The sequence below is a fragment of the Pelodiscus sinensis genome, chromosome 7, assembly GCF_049634645.1.
Source record: "Pelodiscus sinensis isolate JC-2024 chromosome 7, ASM4963464v1, whole genome shotgun sequence".
Taxonomy (NCBI): domain Eukaryota; kingdom Metazoa; phylum Chordata; order Testudines; family Trionychidae; genus Pelodiscus; species Pelodiscus sinensis.
In genome coordinates, this window is record NC_134717.1 from 67,887,698 (window position 1) to 67,906,666 (window position 18,969).

Genomic DNA, 18,969 nt, shown 5'->3' on the forward strand with positions numbered 1-18,969 from the left:
CCTGAGAATCAGGAAATCTGGGTTTAATATTTCTACCACTGACTCATTGTGTAATCTTGAGCAAGTCTCTTCACCTCCGTAACATGTGGATAATGACACTGACCTCTTCTGTAAAGTGTTTTAATATCACCTCAGGATCCATCCCCAGCATCAGACGAGGGCCGGGAGATGTCCTGGCTGACAGGCACCGGCTCCAGGGACAGGGTGATGGTCTCCTCCTCCTCCCGCTGGCTGTGGTTCTTCTCCTTTGCTGTGACCTGTGGCTGGGTGATGATGGGGGTCTTGAGGCTGGAGTCCATGATGATGGTTGGGGAAGACACTTCCCTACCTCCCGGGATCTGGTGGAGCTCCTGGTAATAGGAGCAGGTGTGGGGTCCTGCCCCTGAGTGCGATCTGTGTTCTCTGGCCCTGACGTATTCCTGGCAGTGCATGTTTACCTTACTCCTGATCTGTTCCAAGGTCCAGGGTGGGTGTCCGCGCACTTCCAGGGACTCGGCCATGCACTCAAAGATGTCAGCATTGTGGCGCTTGGAGTGGAGATCCTGCAATGTCTCCTCCTTGCCCCACAGCTCGAGGAGGGACAGGATCTCCGCTCCAGACCAGGAGGATGAGCAACTCTTGGTCCCCCTGAGTGGGTCTTGAGACCCCTGGGGCTGCTCCCTGCGAGGGCCAGGGGAGTTCCCAGAGGGCTTGAGGCTCTGCCATGGGTGGCAAGGCCTGTGGCAGGGAAAGCTGCGTGGTCAGAGTCCTGTTCTCAGGCTGGCTTCCTGGCACAAGGCTTGTCTAGGGTGCTTGCAGCTTTAAGAGCTGGCAGGAGATAGGAACTATAGAGTTGTGATTGATATGGACAGAGTGTCCACCAGATCACCTGTGTTATTTCCTGGAGGCCTCTTCTTTCGAAAGAAAACCCTCCTCCCCATCCACACACGCCTATCTCTGAAAAGCTCTTTCAGAAAAAAGCTTCTTCCTCGTAGAATGAGGATTGCCAACACCAGAAAAACCCCTCTGTTCTTTCAATTTACTTTTGAAAGAACATGATTGCAGTGTGGACATAACTCAGGTTTTGTCGGAAAAAATGGCTGTTTTTCCGACAAAACTCTGTAGTGTAGACATGCCCCGAGGAATCCAGAAAAGCAGTAATAAGAGGATAGGAAAAAAGAAAGAGTCATGAATGAATGAGACTTACTGTGTCATGAACAAGTTCATCATGCCAAGCTTAAGAGAGGATAAGAAAATCACTTTTCAGGACCACAGAGTGATCAAACTGAAGTACAAACATAGCTGGGCAGAGTAGGTAAAAGGGATTCATTGTTTCTGTGCATGTGAGGCATTGTCTGCAGGCAATGATGTGCTGGTGACAGGTTAGCCACTGAAATGCTGCTTGAAGAACACTTACAGTTTTGATTCTGGTGAGGATGTACTCAGTTCTCACTAGTGACCGTCAGGAAGCGATAAAAGAGGACACATTGGCTATGTCTAGACTGCATCCCTCTGTCGACAGAGGGATGCAAATCAAGCACATCAAAATTGCTAATGAAGCAGAGATTTAAATATCCCATGCCTCATTAGCATAAACATGGCCACCGCTTTTTTCTAAATAGAGTTCTTTAGAAAAAAATGGCAGACTAGATGAGGATCTGTCAAAAATAAAGCCTTTTTGTGACAGATCCTGCATTCCTCAAAAAATGAGGTTTACAGGATCTGTCGAAAAAGGCTTTATTTTCGACAGATCTGCATCTAGACTGCTGGTTTTTTTCGAAAAAACTCCATTTTGAAAAAAGCGGTGGCCATGTTTATGCTAATGAGGCATGGGATATTTAAATCCCTGTTTCATTATTAATTTCGATGTGCCTAATTCACATCTGTCTGTTGACAGAGAGGTGAAGTCTAGACACACCCAATGGGTCAAGTAAACAGGCATTGGTTAAGTCTGTGGCAGTTATGATCTGACCAGGTGCAGGAATTCTAGAAATGAGCTTTTAGCTATGGTTAGACATTCTTAGGACTGCTCTTGCTCTAGGCATAAGACTTCACCTGGGAAGGAAACAGGGATTGTCTAACATTTTACAGGTGGGCAAAATGACCTTTATGGTACTTCTGTCCAGTAGAAAAGGGGACATGTTAGTCCACACTTACAGTGGTTTGGAAACAGTAGAGGCCAACCATATTTATGAGTCAACAGTGTGATGCTGTTGCAAAAAAAGCAAATATGATTCTAGGTTGTATCAACAGGTGTGTTGTAAGCAAAACTCGTGAAGTCATTCTGCCGCTCTACTCTGCACTAGTTAGGCCTCAGCTGGAGTACTGTGTCCAGTTCTGGGCGCCACATTTGAAGAAAGATGTGGAGAAATTGGAAAGGGTACAGAGAAGAGCGACAAGAATGATTAAAGGTCTAGAGAACATGACCTATGAAGCCAGGCTTCATGAACTGGGCTTGTTTAGTTTGGAAAAAAGAAGATTAAGGGGGGACATGATAGCGGTTTTCAAATATCTAAAAGGGTGTCACAAGGAGGAAGGAGAAAATGTGTTCCTCTTGGTTTCTGAGGACAGGACAAGGAGTAATGGGCTTAAAGTGCAGCAGGGGAGGTTTAGATTGGACATTAGGAAAAAATTCCTAACTGTCAGGGTGGTCAAATATTGGAATAAATTGCCAAGGGAGGTGGTGGAATCTCCCTCTCTGGAGATATTTAAGAACAGGTTAGATAGACATCTGTCAGGGATGGTGTAGGTGGAGCTTGGTCCTGCCTTGAGGGCGGGGGGCTGGACTGGATGACCTCTTGAGGTCCCTTCCAGTCCTATTATTCTATGATTCTATGATATTTCATTGTCCATATTTTTTCTTGTCATGCTTATATTTAATGCATCTTTTTTGTTGGTGTTTTTTTTTAAAGGCTGATTTTGTGAATGAAATCTTCCTGCTTCCTCATGGAGGTGTAAACAAAAGTTCAACCTTCCACCAAGGGTGTAATTTTAAGTCAATAGTTTAACATAAAGAAGGATGGGGGGGGGGGGGGTGCATGCTATTGGGATGTTTGACAGAAAACGGGACAATGCCTTCCCTGATTTTTACAGACATTTATTCTCTGCTTCTCTAGTTAGCCAACACATGTAATTCTGAACGACAAAGTTGCATTCCTGTTTTCTGAAACATGCTTACATAAAACTCAATAACAGCACAATCTATTTATTGCTAAAATGCTAGTAGGAAATTGGAAAAGGTATAAATGTGATTCATTGCTTGTGATCTCCTGCCCCCTGAAGGTACTATGAGGCTCCAAATCCTGCTCAGTTCACAACATCATAAAACTGAAGCAATAACTGTCACTTCTTTCTTGATTGCACATTAGGCCAATCGGCTTTTTATTGCAACTAAATAGGCCGTCATCAAGGCACCAGTCAGTTTACTCTGAGGGCATGACTCTGGCTAAACCTAGTGCACATGGGGTGGGAAGAGCTTTTTTGAAAAATAAAAAATAAGACACGGAAAAGTAGGTGCAAAAATGCATTACTGTCCAAGGTCCCTACACTTGTTCTTTCGTGCTGTTACACCCCAAAGTACACAGAAGATTGTGTGTCAATGCTCATTAATATTTGATGTGTGTCATCATATTATCCTTTGTCTGCACTTTCATAATCTTGTGAGGCAAGTTTCTCCTCAACACAGAGTTACATAACAAAGGGGTGGCCTTTGCGTTGTACCATCAGCACAGAGCACTGCCCTTTTAAAGCCAGAATGGATCCTTTTGTTTATGTTGTATGAAGAAGCAGATGTCGGCCTGGTCTCTTCAATGCCCTGTGGTACACTGAGAGTGCTAAGCTGACTGCCAAAACAATGTTTTAAAAATGTTAATAAAGGGTAGCAGTGAGCCCTTTAGTAGATATTTTGCTACATAGGATGAAAAAATGTCAGTTAATGTTTGATACCGATCGTTAATAGAGGAGTAAGAAAATATACACTGTGCCCAATTTAACAGGAGAACGGACACGCATTCTTCTTGTCGCGTAGACTGTCTATGCATTTGGGTGTGAACACTGAATCAGGGCACAGAGAAGCATGCCCATTTCCTTGCAGAAAGCTTGACCACATGTGAACACCATTATAATGAGTGTGGTTCAGCTGCCATTTTGATGCGGTTCAATACCAAGCTCTAAATGCCAGCAGAAATGCTCCCTCAGACCCTATCCAGCTGCCTCTTGTATCATTAATGTCTCAGGCAGCACACTTTGAGACATCAACCTGCAATACACACAAAGTGCAGACACAAAAACAATCTGGTCTCCTCGCTGGCAATGGGGAAAGGACTCCATATTTCTTTCTCCTAGCCCTTGGGGGGTGGGGGAGGAGCTGTCATTTTATCCCTCCCCTCTTGCCACCTCTCCCAACCTCTGGTCTCCTCACATTCTCCTTCCCTGTTGCCTGTTCTGGTTCCCCACTTGCCCCCTAGATTCACCTCTGCCACCCATATTTTTTTTCCTCCTTGGAATCTATTGAACTTCATATTCTTTTCCTCCTCCCACCACATGAACTTAACTTGAGCACGGAATTCTCCTTGCCTCCTTCCACAAACACACATTTTTTGTTCTTTTACTGTCTCTTGTTTAGCTCACATATGTCAAATAGAAGACAGTGATCTCGGCTGCAGCAGTTGAGTTTGAGTTCCCACTTGAAAGTTATAGGAGACTTTACTTTCTGGACTGATTCAAAATGGCCATTGTGACAAGAAAACCAAATAAAAAACTCTGAATGTTCATGGGCCAATTGAGTTTTAGCTAGTCAGAAATTGATATTTACCTGGAAATAATCCAAGATGATGGCAAGCCAAAATCTAGTCTCAATTTCACCATCACAAAGTAATTCCACTACAATCAGTCTTACAATGGTTCTCTCACTACAAAGGCATTTTTCCTTCTTTTGCTATTCAAATCTCCCCATCATCTGCTGGAAGCAAGCCACATCTGCCCTGACTGAATTGGCCGGGTTAACACTGGTTCTATGCTTAATAAGAAACTCCCTTCTTCTGATATGCTAATACATACATATATCCCTACCTCTGTGATTTCCACTCCATGCATCTGATGAAATGGTTTTTTACTCTTGAATGCTTATGCCCCAATTCATTTGTTAATTTTTAAGGTGCTACAGGACTCCTCATAGTTTATGCAGTCATTTAAGTTGCTCTGGATTTACACTTTGACAAATTCTGCTCCCATTAACACTAGTGTAACTCCACCCTAACTATGATGAAGTTACTCCACATATACAGCAGTATGATAGAATTCTGCCTTCAATGAAGACAATGGAAAAACTCCCTATTGACTTCAGTGGGATCAGATTTCACCCCATAAGGTTGAGAGCAAAGGTGGCACCAGCATCTGAACAATCAAGTAAGCACAACAAATTGTTTAGCTTTACTATCTAACATTATTGTTTTGGATTACATACCAGAACACATATTGAACTCTTACTATAATTTCATGTCATTTTTTGTCACTGTACCAAATGTTACAGAATCTACCTTTTGGAAAAGAGCTTTATGAATCAAATACAGGGTCCCATAATAGACTGCAGTGAATGACACACAAAACAAAATAAGTTTACAATTTATTCAGGAACATTGAAAATTGTGAAATATTGTCTACATAAGAGACCTTCCTGATAGAAAAAATACTGTCAGTTTCTTTGGGCGTAGACTAAATTATTTACTGTGATATTCTAAAGTATATTAACAATAAAACAACATGAAGTATAAGTAATTTCAGAGATTCTTGGCTTCTGTTAAAACCAGATTCATTATTATATGTTTTAAAATAATGTTATTAGGAAAATAAATCTTTTGACTCTGTAAGGGCAGAAGTCTGTGCAAACAAACATATTCTTCTAAAAGGAAAAATATATTTCCCTAAAGGATCATTCTAACAAACTTTTAGACTTTTGTGAATTTTGCCTTTCCTATCCATTATGTCCCATTTTCAAAAGAGACTTAGGCCAGGCATACATTTATCCCAAGATCGATGCTCCAGAGATTAATCTTCCAGGGTTTGATTTAGTGGGTCTAGTAAGGACCTGCTAAATCAACAACTGATGGCATCCCATATCGATTCTAGTATTCCATGGGGTTGTGAGGAGTAAGTGAAGTTGACATGAGAGTTTCTCCACTGACCTCTTGCAGTGGGTATGCTGCAGAAATTAGACTTAAGGTATGTTGACTCCAGCTATGCTATTTTTGCAGATGGAACTACGTATCTTAGATTGATTTTCTTGTGTAGTGGAGCCCTGGCCTCAGGTACTTAGGAGCAATGAGACTTAGGATTCAAAGTCATCTAGGTGGTTTTGAGAATTGTATCAGAACTGAGAATCAAATCTTTGTTTTGAACTAAAATGATATAAAATGAAAAACAAACCAATTTTGCAAGAAGATGCACCCAGGGGTCAAAAAGTTATACACCCAGGATTCTGGGCAGAATTGTACAGTGCATGCTGAAGACCATGCTACTGCATTCAAAGTGCTATTTTTAGCTAGATTAAAGCGAACAGAGTATTTTTCCAGGAGTTGCAATACTACCTCTGACTGTAGAGTGGACATGCCTTTTGTGGCTAAGCCACAGATCACCACAAACTTTTGCAGAAGTGAAGTTTCTTCATTGCACTTATTCTCTCTTCCTTAACACCATTCCAGGTATTTCTGACAGTGAATGAATGTCTAATTCCTCTCTCAGGAGCAAAAAAAAAAAAGCAGCATGAAGCCCTATAACATCACAGTAGTATACAATGCATAGGATACTGCAGATGCAAAAGTAGCTGGTTTCTTCTGAATCCAGTACAAGTAGGTCACACACAGTTATGACACACACTGCTGAACATGAAGCAGCCAATACCCCTGTAATGTATGTGGGCTTTCAAACTACCTTTTAGAACCTTATACGAAAATCAGCAGTACATCTTATTTTTAGATTTTCTGGTTGAGAGCAACTGATTGAAGAGGGAAGGGACACAGTGCTGACTGACCTAACTGCTGTGTGGATTGGGAATCTGGCAAAATCAAATATTAGTTTCCTTTGTGTTTTTTCTTTACTATAATAAAGATAAATATTGATTTATTGAACAGTATTGATTTTTGGGGCAGTTGCTACTGACAGCTGCATGATTTGTACAAATATCTATCATCTATAATGGGTCGGCAACCTTTTCAAACCGAACAGCCAAACTACATCAAAATTCAGAACAAGTGGTCAAGAAGGAGCCATATTAGAATGCCTGTTTACATGACTGAACTTAATATTATTGATAATTGACATAATGATTAATAATAGCATAAGTGAAATGTACTAACAGACTTTATTTAATGGGAATTCTGCTGCTGCATGTTTTCACACATTTCTTTGAAGTCTGTATCATAACTGGTCAAACCCAGCTTCATGCACACATTCAGGCTCTCTTCTGTCAATCTCAAAGATCTATCTGGTTTCAAGATTAAACTAGATGGGTTTATGAAGGGGATGGTTTGAGATAACATGATCTTGGTAACTAACTGTCCATTCATTATCAGTGGGAATAGGTCAATGGAGGGATGATAGGAGTTACTATAGAGAACTTTCTGGGTGTCTGGCTGATGAGTCTTGCCCACATGCTCAGGGTTTAGCTGATCACCATATTTGGGGTCGGGAAGGAATTTTCCTCCCGGGTAGATTCGCAGAGGCCCTGGAGGTTTTTCACCTTCCTCTGTAGCATGGGGTACAGATCACAGCTGGAGGATTCTTTGCATCTTGGGGTCTTCAAAGTATTTGAAGGCTTCAATATCTGAGATATAGGTGAGAGGATTATTCTAGGAGGAGTGGGTGAGTTTTTGTGGCCTGCACTGTGCAGGGGGTCAGACTAGATGATCATAATGGTCCCTTCTGACCTTAAAGTCTATGAGTCTATGAGTCATGGCAGGAGGCTGGGGATGTGGGGATTCAGGAGTCTGGGATGGGGTAAATGGGGGCTCAGGGCACATAGTTGGAGTATGGGGGGCAGGAGTGTTATGGCAGGAGTCTGAGGATGTGGGCGTGAAAGAGTTTGGAGATGTAGAAGTATGAGGAGCTCAGGGCAGGGTATGTGGGGGGGGGGGGGTGCAGGAGTGTTATGATGTTGCAGCCAGATGGTTTGACACCACACAACACAAAAGGTTTCAACATTGTCTTTATTTATGGCAGGGGTGGGGAACTTTTTTTGGTCGGGGCCACTGACCCACAGAAAAATCAGTTGGGGACCACACAAGTGAGAAGCAAAAAACAAAACCAAAAAACCCCTCCAACCCCCCCGAACTGAAACACCTCACTCCCCTGGTGCTCCAGCCTCATGGTGCAGGGAGGGGCAGGGAGAACTGAGGTTCAAGGCCTCTGGACAGATTTACTCTTCTAGGGTTCCAGGGTTAGTGGATTTTGTGGGGGGTGGCTATACTCTGGGTTGGGGCAAAAAATGAGGGGTTAAGTGTGCGGGACGGGGCTGCAGGATCTGGGCGGGAGGTGGAGTGTAGGAGGGGGTGAAAGGTGCTAGATCTGGGTGGGAAGTAAGATACAGGAGCAGGCTGTGATTAGGGTGTCTGGGCCAGGAGAGGGGCAGAAGTGGGCTGGCCGAGGGAAGGAGGCAAGAGCAGGTTGGGGTGTACGGTCTCAGCGGGGCTGTGAGTGAGGGGGATGGAGATGTAGGGTCTGGGTATGGGGGAGGCCCTTACTTGCTATTGCACCATGTTGCAGGGTCTGGGTATGGGGGAGGCCCTTACTTGCTATCGCACCGTGTAACACCACCTCCTGCTGCTCCCATTCGCCAGATTCTGGCCAATGGGAGAAAAGGATAAAGCCTCCAGGAAGCACGTCCCTGCGAGGCTGTTCCCCAGCCAGGTGGAAGATTAACAGCAGCACACATTCAAGCTGGTTCCAGTGTGTATCCTTGGGCCTTTCTCTCCTCCTCCTCCCTCAAGAAGCTGCATGAGCTTCCAGCTATGGGAGAGCGGGGGGTTATCTAGGGGGTCTGCGCTGGAGCTCCAAAAGAGACATATCTGGCTCCCTAGTGAGCTATATTTGTTTCATGATCCATAATGTAGTTTATTTGCTTGAGAATGCAGTTTAAACAGATGATGTGTGTCTTTTGCTAGCTGGTTTGTTCATTTTCCTATAGTAAAAAGTACACAATGTATGTTAGGGATTAAAATGAAATACGAGATAAAGAGTTCTTTTCTTAATACTTTCAGCAGGAGTGTGTAAGTTTTGGGGGAAAGAAGTTTATTCTCTGTTGTATACTTTGTACATGTGCGCAAGTCTTTCTTATACTTTATAAACTGTATCTTATTCTGCACAATCTATGCATTTTGCAGTATCCATACTACTGCTCTTTGATACTGAAATGCAAAAGAAAAGAGTATTACTTAACCCTGATACATCATTTTGACTTTGATTCACTTTACAAATCAGAGCTTTTCAGATTTTAATCCTGATTTAATAAAATACTCCACTTTCCCAATCTCTTTTGCTATGGAAATCCTGAAGATGTATAAGCCTTACTTCTATTAGTCACATCACTCCACTTAAACGGACACATCTCAGACCTTGCGTGGTATCTTTCCACACCATGACTTTCACAGTGTAGAAAGAATACCTACTCTCTCAATGGTCTATAAAGCAAGGGATTAAGACTCTGACATGGTTGCACACTGACACTAAGCCACTTTACCAGATCAAAGGGCACTCCATTTGATATGTAATATTTATACACTGGCTGAGAGTTTAATAATGTCATCAAATGCTTTTTGGACAATATCAAAATACTTTCCTCTGTTCAGAACCTTGTGTTGCATTCTCCATTTCCTTTTGTATCCCTCTTGGCATTACACTGAGTAGCCCTGTCTTGCAAAGTCAATTACTCCTTAGCAAGCTCAGAAATAAAAACCCAAAGTAAGCAACACCACATGTCTGATTTACCAACAGACTGCAATCTAGTGCTAAAGAGCACAGCTATTGGCCCCCACTTTAAATATTCATGAAGCCCACTGGTGCAAAGTGCATTAAAAGTGGGAACAGTGCCAGTAATACACGATCCTCTTAGTGACAAGATTTCACAGATTAAAAGAAGCAAGACGTTAAAGACTTCAAGCTGAATAGTCTTTGTTCTTAGCACAGGAAAGATGTTCACTAATGGAATGCCAGATCTCACGCACACTTACAGTTGTAGAATTTAAAATGGGCTAATAATGTATGTGCACTCTCCCCTGCTTCAGGGAACTATTTGGTTATTACAAAAGCTTCTTTTCTCCACATTTTCTAGAAAATGGACACATATTCTACCAGTTTAAATAATCTGTTACAGGGCAATATGCCTCCTAGCAGAATCCCAGTAGTCTGGCCCTTAATATATCAAATGTCACTAAATCAAACAATTACAGTGACAACACATAGCCCTGCTCAGAGCAGTGGTATTTGGCAATACATGACAAAAAAGAGTTAAAACAGAAACAAGAATCTTAAAAAAGCAGACTGTAGCAATGTAGAATAATGTTAATTGTCCCTTTATATCATTAGCACCCCAGCCACATCTGCTATCACACCTGTGCTCTCTTCTCTGATCTACTCTGCATCCTAGAAGTGTTAGGCAAGCGGCCAGCTTCCTAGCCACATCTCTCTATGATCACCAGTTTTTATCACCAGTCTGACAACCCCAGGGCTTTGGAACAGTCTCTGATTGATAGGACAAATTTAAAGTTCTAGGCTAATTATTTCATCACAACAGTTCCCAATGCTACTAATAACTGTTGTCCTAATTTGGACTCTACAAAGCGAATCAGTGAAGTAAGATAATTTTTAAAAGTTTGTATCTGAAACTAGATAAACAAAAAAAAAATCAAATAATTAGCCAATGTGTGTCATTCATCCAATCTGAAGCATCTGTTTTTTATACACTAGAGGTGCGTTTGTGTATATGAAGGGAACATGATTGACTTTGGTGCCTGTCAAATTCTGAAATTCAGTTCCAGTGTATTTGAAAGAGATCAAGGCTTTCAATACATAGCCAGCTTCCATTTCAAAAATATAACAAAATAGGCTTACACCCAGAAAACATATTTCTTAGCAAGATGTTCATCCAAAACAAATCAAGGGGCAGGAAAGGGAAAATGGAGCTCTGCTATAGCATGAGAATGAATAACTTCAAAATGACTCTTTAACAAACTTAGTATGATCTTTTTACTTCTGCTTTGAAATCTGGTTTATGCATCTGAACAAGTTTACTAGTAACTTACCTGGGTGGTCGACAAATACCTTTGATGTCACCACCCGTGCATCCAGACTATTGCGCTGAGCCAACAAACAGCTGTTCAGCTGTTTGTCGGCTCAGCGCGGCAGCCATGTAAATTTAAATGAAGCGGCGATTATTTAAATCGCCGCTTCATTTTACTATGTCGGGTAGCCTAATCTACATGCCTCTGGCGACAGAGGCATGTAGTCTAGACGTACCCTAAGTGTCCTGCCTGTCAATAAAGGCAATGCATATCAGTTTCTACATTTGTTATGCTGCTCTTCATATTAATGGTTCAATGGAAGGGAATTAGACAATGGAAAAGTTTTCAGTTGTATTGGTGTGACACTCCCTGCTGCAGGCCTTGTCACACCCCTCCCTATGGAGAAAAGTAGAAGAGAGGTCCTCCAAGTAGGATAGAGTGGCTGCCTCTGCTGTTGCCAATCAAGGCCCAGCAGGCTGGTATAGAAGAAGCTGCGAGGACAGGCCTTGGCGGTTTCTTGCTGGAGCTCAACCCAGCCAGATGTAGGCTCTGACTGGGAGGACAGCAGCACCTTGGACAGCTCCGAGTGTGAGCTGAACTTCAGACCTGCTGAAGACCCAGGTCCAGAGGCTGAAAACTAATCACAACTAGCTAAAGAGCTTTGCAGAACCCGGGACAGCCTGCCTCAAAGTCCTGAGAGAGAAAGAGAACTGGATGGAGCAACGTCTTGGTAAAGTGGCCCAAGCAGCAAGGTAGCAGCAGAGAGTAGAGACTCCTAGCAGGAAACTGCTATTTACAGGGTACCTGGGTTGAAACCCAGAGGAGTGGGAGGGCCTGAGTCCACTCCACAGCTCTGTGGCTGCAGCAAGGGGGTAAGAAGACACCCAGTCCCAGGCAATGGACCTGAAATCCTTTGGGGACATCTCCACTCCCGGAGAACAGCCGGTCCGAAAATTGCAGATGCGCCCAGGAGAGTGACCCCTTTATAACTGGGTTTATGATGGGGGTTCATTAGAATTGGCTATTTTATTTATTATATTCCCTCAAAAACAAACAAAAAAAGTAGTAGCATTACATAGCAAATATCATGGTTAATAACATTATCCTGTAGTTGGTTATACATCTATTGTTCCCTTCTCGTCTACTCTAACTTGAAAGCCTATCAAAATATGAAGCTTCTCAAAATATGATCCAATGGACTGTGAATTCTGATATATTAATTTTAATAAGGCTTTATTTTGACATAGGCATTACCAAAGCATTTCTGAATAACTGGATGAAGATCTTACTGGAAAACAGAAGATCTGTGTAATACTTTTAGACAAAGTCAAAATTAAGCCAATTTTTAACTCAGTTTCATTCCATTATTAGAGACATATCATCATGAAGAATCTTGCTTCTATTTTTCACTGGCACAATTTCTCTTGGTAACTGGATTCAGAGCCAGTTCCCCCGCTCCCCCTTTTAAGCATAAAATTATAGACCTTGGCAAGACCACATCAAAATGAGCACAAATTGATCACATGCTTTCGCCTAGCTCCCTACATCCATAGCCTTCATTACTGAAGAGGAACAATTTTCATAATTTCATGCCTGAGTAGTAGTGCATGATAGAACACTGTGTTTGGATGGGATCAGCTGACTAACACCCTGTCTAATAACCTGCTCTGGTATTACTCCCTCTTTATTCTTTTCTTGATCTGTTCCTTTCTGTCTGTTTTACACTCTCAGTTTACAGTCTTCCATCTGTATCACGTTTGCCCTTTCCAAATAAGTGCCCTCCATCCAACAGAGTGTGTGTTTCAATGCCACTATCGACGTGTATAATTAATGAACTTTGAGTGGATGACAAGAGAATGGGTGTACTTTACTTTTTAAATATTATCCTACACAGAGGGTCTCCAAGCTATGGCACTTTTAAATAACAGGACATTCATTAAAGAAGAAATGTGTAAATTACTGTACCAAACATCCTCTGCATCTTCATCACACTCTGCCCCAAACTGGCAAATGTCACAAGTGGACGTCTCTTTTTGATTGGTTTCTCCTGAGCCTTCATTGACTGTTTGATACAAAGCAGAAAAAGGCCCATTAGTAAACACAAAACAATAGCAAAGTGAGTCTCGTCTACAGAAAAGCTAAATTTATATATTAATCTTTGGTAATTGAACATAGAGGTCAAGGTGGTGGGCTTGGCTGACAGACAGTATTTCAAACAACAGACTACCACAAACATTTTCCTCTTACCTAGGATAAACACCATACACCAGATGTACATGTGCTTGCTAAGAGAAGATCAGAGGAACTGCGGGAATCAATTTCTGCGCTTTCTCATTTAAACAATATTTTTTTTCTCAAAATCATAATAAGGAAGGAGGCAGCAACAATGAGCAAACAACTCATATTAAGCACCACTGCTTAATTCCTGTAACAACATTTGGCATTGACTGGTAATACAGCACGGTGGACAACTTGTGTGTAGAGTACTATAAATCTGTGTCTATCCACTTTATATCTGTGGGTACCTGCATCCACAGATGTGGATTTCTTCAGTTCATTTTTGCAGATGTGGATGCGGATACCAATTTTGTATCTAGAACCCTGCAAATTGGTGGATATCCACTTGTGTGCTTTGCAGTCCGTGTAGGTAAAGATCTGGTGAGGAACCCAGGAGTATGCTTCCCCAAGAAATGCTTGGGAAATATCTGCCTTATGATGCTATTCCAAAGGCAAAAGATTTGCTTCTTCAGATGTGTTATGAACCCTGAGGAAAAGTCCTCTCTGCCCCACTGATTTAGCACTGATCAGATTTGGGGGGGGGGGGGGGGGGAGGAGACTGTCACCAGGTGCAGAGAAATAAACCCACTCATTCTTTCATTTTGCTGGCAGAATTTGATCCTGGGTCCCCTTCAGCACAGGGATAGAAGATAAAATTTCTCAAAATGCCTAGGTGATATAAACATCTAAGTTCCATTGAAATTCAAATAAAAAATGTTACAGGAGGATTTGGATTCAGCTTGTAATGTCCCATAAATTACATGTAGAAACTGAGAGGAGAATATGAATGGCTAAGTTAAGAAGGGTACAAGTTGACTAATGAATAGTTTTAGAGAGCATTGTTTTGAAATGATCCAACAGAATGTTATATATGTTTTTATAAAACTATAAAGTACTGAGAATAGTAGGTAGGTGGATATATCTTTATGTATTATGTCTTTCTAGTAAGACACAATACATAAAGATACATTTCTCATGGTTATGGAATAATTAGCTCACACCAGATTTAAAGTAGCAACTTTGATTGTTATTATTTTGCATAGAAATTCTTTGCTACTTATATTTAATGTCTTTCTTTTACTATTTTTTTCATTCAAATTTACAAGTGTAGTGCAGAATTATTTCAGAATAGAGATGTAGCTCCAATCCAGAGAATCACAGAAGCACCTAGATAGCCTTAAGCATTTAAGGAGATATGGGAGTAATCACTGGAGCTGGTCAGGAATATTCCAGCAAAGCTTCCACCTTTCTGTCCGCCTGCTGCCGTCAACAATACTAATTTATCAAAACCAAAATTTTTCATGGGAATGTTGGTTTCAACAAATGTCTCGACTGAAAAAAACATTTGAAAAGTAAAGATTCTAAATTGTCAAAATATCCTGTTTGTAAAGATACCAGTGTTCTGGTTCAAAATGACTTTTTATTTCAAAATTTAAGTTAATTATAGTACAATTTAAAAGAAATGCTCAGTCGAAACAAAATGTTTAGAAATGACTGAAATGACCTGATTTGATTGACCAGCACCAGTTCTTTTCCTCCCTCTGATATTTGATTTATGAAATTTTGAACAATTTTGTCTTTTTTGTCCCATTTCAGGATGATCAGAATCTCAGAAGTTTTCATGGGACAGGAAAACCATTTTTTGCCCATCTCTACTCATCACATTCAACAATAGTTGAAAGCTGCTGGAAGCAATCTATAGTGCTAGAATTACATGTTTTCAGTTTGCATGGGATGGCACAAATTGTTTTATACTTCTTCCTAATGAGGTGCAGCACAAAACAATAAAAGGTCCCAACTTCTTGCAACACAGTCCTTACGAGGTAGGTTTTCTAACTCTCAAAGACTGAAAGAGTGATTAGAGTACTAGACCTAGGTGCCAGCCTAGCATTTTGGAAACTTTCTACTCTGCCACAAACTTCCTTTGGGGCCACACCATTCAAGCCTAAATTTTCAAAAGGGCTAGTGATTTCTGGGTGCCTACTTTCAGACACATTAAAAATCTGATTCTTAGAAAGGACTTGGAAAAAAATCAAGCTATTTAAAGTGTTTCAAGTTGAGAAACTGAACATAGAGGCACAGAAAATCAGTTGCTACTTATAAAAATTGAGGCCAAATACTTGTCTTTGCTTCAGTGCCCTGTCTTCTAAAAGGGAGTAAGAGTATATTTTTTACCATGCCCTGGTGCTGTGAAAATAAATTCAGTAAAGGTTGTGAAGCCCTCTGATACTATAACGATAGTAAACTCAAAATACCTGAGAGAGAGTCTCTCATACGTTTTTCCTGTAGGCTTAAACAAGCCAAACCAAACATTCATATTTTTTAGATCTGAGCAACTCTAAAGGAATTGCCCGTCAGATATCTACCTGAATCTAAATTATATTAAAAAGGAAATCTTCACCTAAGGTGACCTTTGGGATAATAAAAAGAAGGATAGCATTATTTTGGGTTCTTTTCTTGCTTGTAAAATTGTCAATCAGTTTATATACTTTACATACACAAAACTTCAGTTTTAAGCAAGCAAGAGAACCTTAAAATAACAAACAACAACAGAAAATCAACCAAATATCTCTGCTCCAATAAGTTGTCACAGTTGGACCAAGGGTCCGGCGTAGTGTTTTGATGTTTTCTTTACAAATGGTGGGAAAGTTAGCTGATTTAACTAACTTTGATATTTAATGGGAATCTATTTCTTGGAAAGGCAGTTTTTGACAACCAGTCTTGGCAATGGTCTTGTGGAGAGTGCAGTAGGCTGGCACTTAGGAGATCGGGGCTCAGCTCCCAACTCTCTCTGAGCAGTGACAATTTCTCTGCCTCACAGTTTCACCTGCTGCAAAATGGGGATAGCTATACTTTTCAGGTATGTGGTGAGTAGTGATGAATAAAAATTTGTAAAACCCAGGTGGAAGGCACTACATAAGATCCAACTATCATTTGTAAATGTGCCCATTTGTCCCAGTTTTTGAAGGAAAGAATTTACACTTTCAGGAAAATATCATTTGTTTTTCTATTCTGTTGCTCTAAACCCCATTTTCATTGTATTTCACTGTTGTTAAAAACAATAAAAGGTCTGTTCTTATTTTTCCTCCACATATAGCCAGGGACTTTTCAGACTGTCATAAGCGATTTAATAGCTAGACAAATAATTTTTTAAACAAGTTGTGTCACTGAAAGGTTTGATATTTTGAAAATAAGAGCTATTTTAGAGAGGAACATCTGCATATAAGTATAGCATAGCCATTAATTTCTGCCAGAAATGAACAGGTAGTCCTTTTATCAAAGAAGCCATGTATTTGGTGTTCTCGAGTCAATGTACTGATGCCATGACTGAGACACTAAGCACCCAACCATACACATCCCTGTTTAAATGGCAGTGACTTAGCCTTTTTCTCATTTTTCTGCTTTTGGTGTCTTCAGAGAGGACTGTTCTTACTAGAATTAGGCTAACAGTAGACTTTTCAGTTGGCTGGCAATTCATTTTGAGCCCGACTGGAAACAATTAAAAAAATTTTTTTTTGTTTGACCATTAGCAAAATTCTTCATTGAAGCTTTAAGAATGTTTTTATATTTTTTTAAAAAGTAAGGATATTTCAAAATGAAAAAAAATTGAACATTTTCTTTTGAAAATTTCAAAATTAAACATTTGACTTTGGGGATCTTTTTGCAGGGGCATTTTGACAAAGAATTTGATAAAAATTAGTTGAATATGCAAAATATTTTGATGTTACTGAACCTGCATTTTTCCAGTTTTGGCTAAAAAATTTTGTGTGGGCTTATTATTCATATTTAACATGATTTTTCTCTCACTCATTCTTTCCTGCTGTGCAAATAAGTGCCTTAAAAAAATCAGACATCTTAGAAAGAGTTATTTTCTCTGTATTTCCTTTTGCTATTTAGCTTTGTGACTGGGAGGTGTTCATTTTCTAAGTGACTGCTTTTTTTCTTTGCTGCACTAGCTAGTTCGCACTTGCCTTCCTACCTCAACTAAAGAAGTCTTTACAGAGGAAAATGAATTAGACATTACAAAAAAAAGTTTACCACAGCACTGGAAAAAAGACTGTCTTGTCTCTTAAAAGTGAATTGCTCCTGCTAAAAATAAAAGGGCTTTTCGCTTTGCCATAACACATACAGTTCTTATCTTATTAGCAACTTTACAGGTTTCATATACTTGAACAATTGCAAGGGACCATGGGATATCAGTGTGGCAGGGCACTTGTCTCAGGGGAGATTTAACAGCCAAAGCCAGTCTCTTATTATTAATGCAATGCAGAACAGCTAAGCTGTGAGTTCCTTTTTGCGTTAGCATGATTAGCAACTTCCAGAATGCCAGTTACTATCATATAAGAAACATGATCACAAGGTTCTAACACTATGTGAAAGTCACTTCAGACTCTACCTTGATTTCCTGAGCAATAGGGAGTCTTAGCTAGAGATCCCCCAAACATAATTCAGAGAGTCAATGGCCTGTAATAACCACAACAACCCCTATTTTAAGCATCTGGCCCTCTAATCAGAGGGCCTCGCTGCACTCTGATAAGATAGCTGAGTTATCAACAGGATCTGGATTGCCTGAACATCACACCAGGGAGAAACCAAATTTGGAAAGATTTCACATTGTTTTTGTTGCTAAGGAAACCATTTTGTAGGCATCCACATCTTCAGCATATTTGTCTGACTCTGTGCCTGTCTGGCTTGCAAAATAATGGAAAACTCCAACCCATTAGTAGAAACTTCTACCTTCTTTCCACAGCTCAATTTTATATAAAACTTTCAATTATTTCAGTTTGTGACTACCTCAGGAACCTGCGCATATGGAAAATCGCACTCTGACTTTCAATATCCAACCTGCTACTGTATTTTATGCCATCAGGAGTCCAATGATGTGGCAGGTCTGATATTTAACTAAACAGATACTAAACAGCGATGCTTGAACTGCTAGGTAACTCTTGTTATGTGTTCTTCCAACAGCTAGGTTGGTAGGTAATCCAATATGAGTTTAAATATACCTCTAGGAAGCTTGAATCCATCCATCCCTTCACAGCAGCAACTATAGTGGAATTATTAACACTGAAGAGGGAAGCAGAAAACCTTGACTTAAGATTCAAGGCACCACATATTGGTTAAAGACAAAGGGAACAAACATTTTCCTTTTATGGTTGGTGCACAGGGCAGTCAATGTCAGAGGAGAAGAGGCAAGGTGGGTAACATGAAAGAGAAAGCTATTAAGTAGTAGCATCTCCCCTACCTCCATCACACAGTGTTGTAGCTGTTAAGATAAATGCCATAGATATAACTTTGAAAGCAGTAAGATAACCTCCAAAGGGTGGTTCCAGGTTGCAGAGGCTTATTGAAAGTAATGAACATTATTAGAATGCTGTCCCAAGAATATTTTAAAAAATATATTGTATTAACACAACAAATAGGCATTATGAAATACTGTCAC

At 40.5% G+C, this 18,969-nt stretch overlaps 1 protein-coding gene across 2 annotated transcripts in view; it reads right to left on the reverse strand.

The window, feature by feature from the left end:
• The window catches only part of TMEFF2 (transmembrane protein with EGF like and two follistatin like domains 2), a 221,999-nt gene that overhangs the window by 80,691 nt on the left and 122,339 nt on the right, over positions 1-18,969 (reverse strand). For both annotated transcript variants that reach the window (XM_075934210.1, XM_075934213.1), the window contains exon 5: positions 13,215-13,311. In XM_075934210.1, coding sequence (XP_075790325.1) covers positions 13,215-13,311 — 97 coding nt within the window. The remainder of the gene's footprint in view (positions 1-13,214; positions 13,312-18,969) is intronic.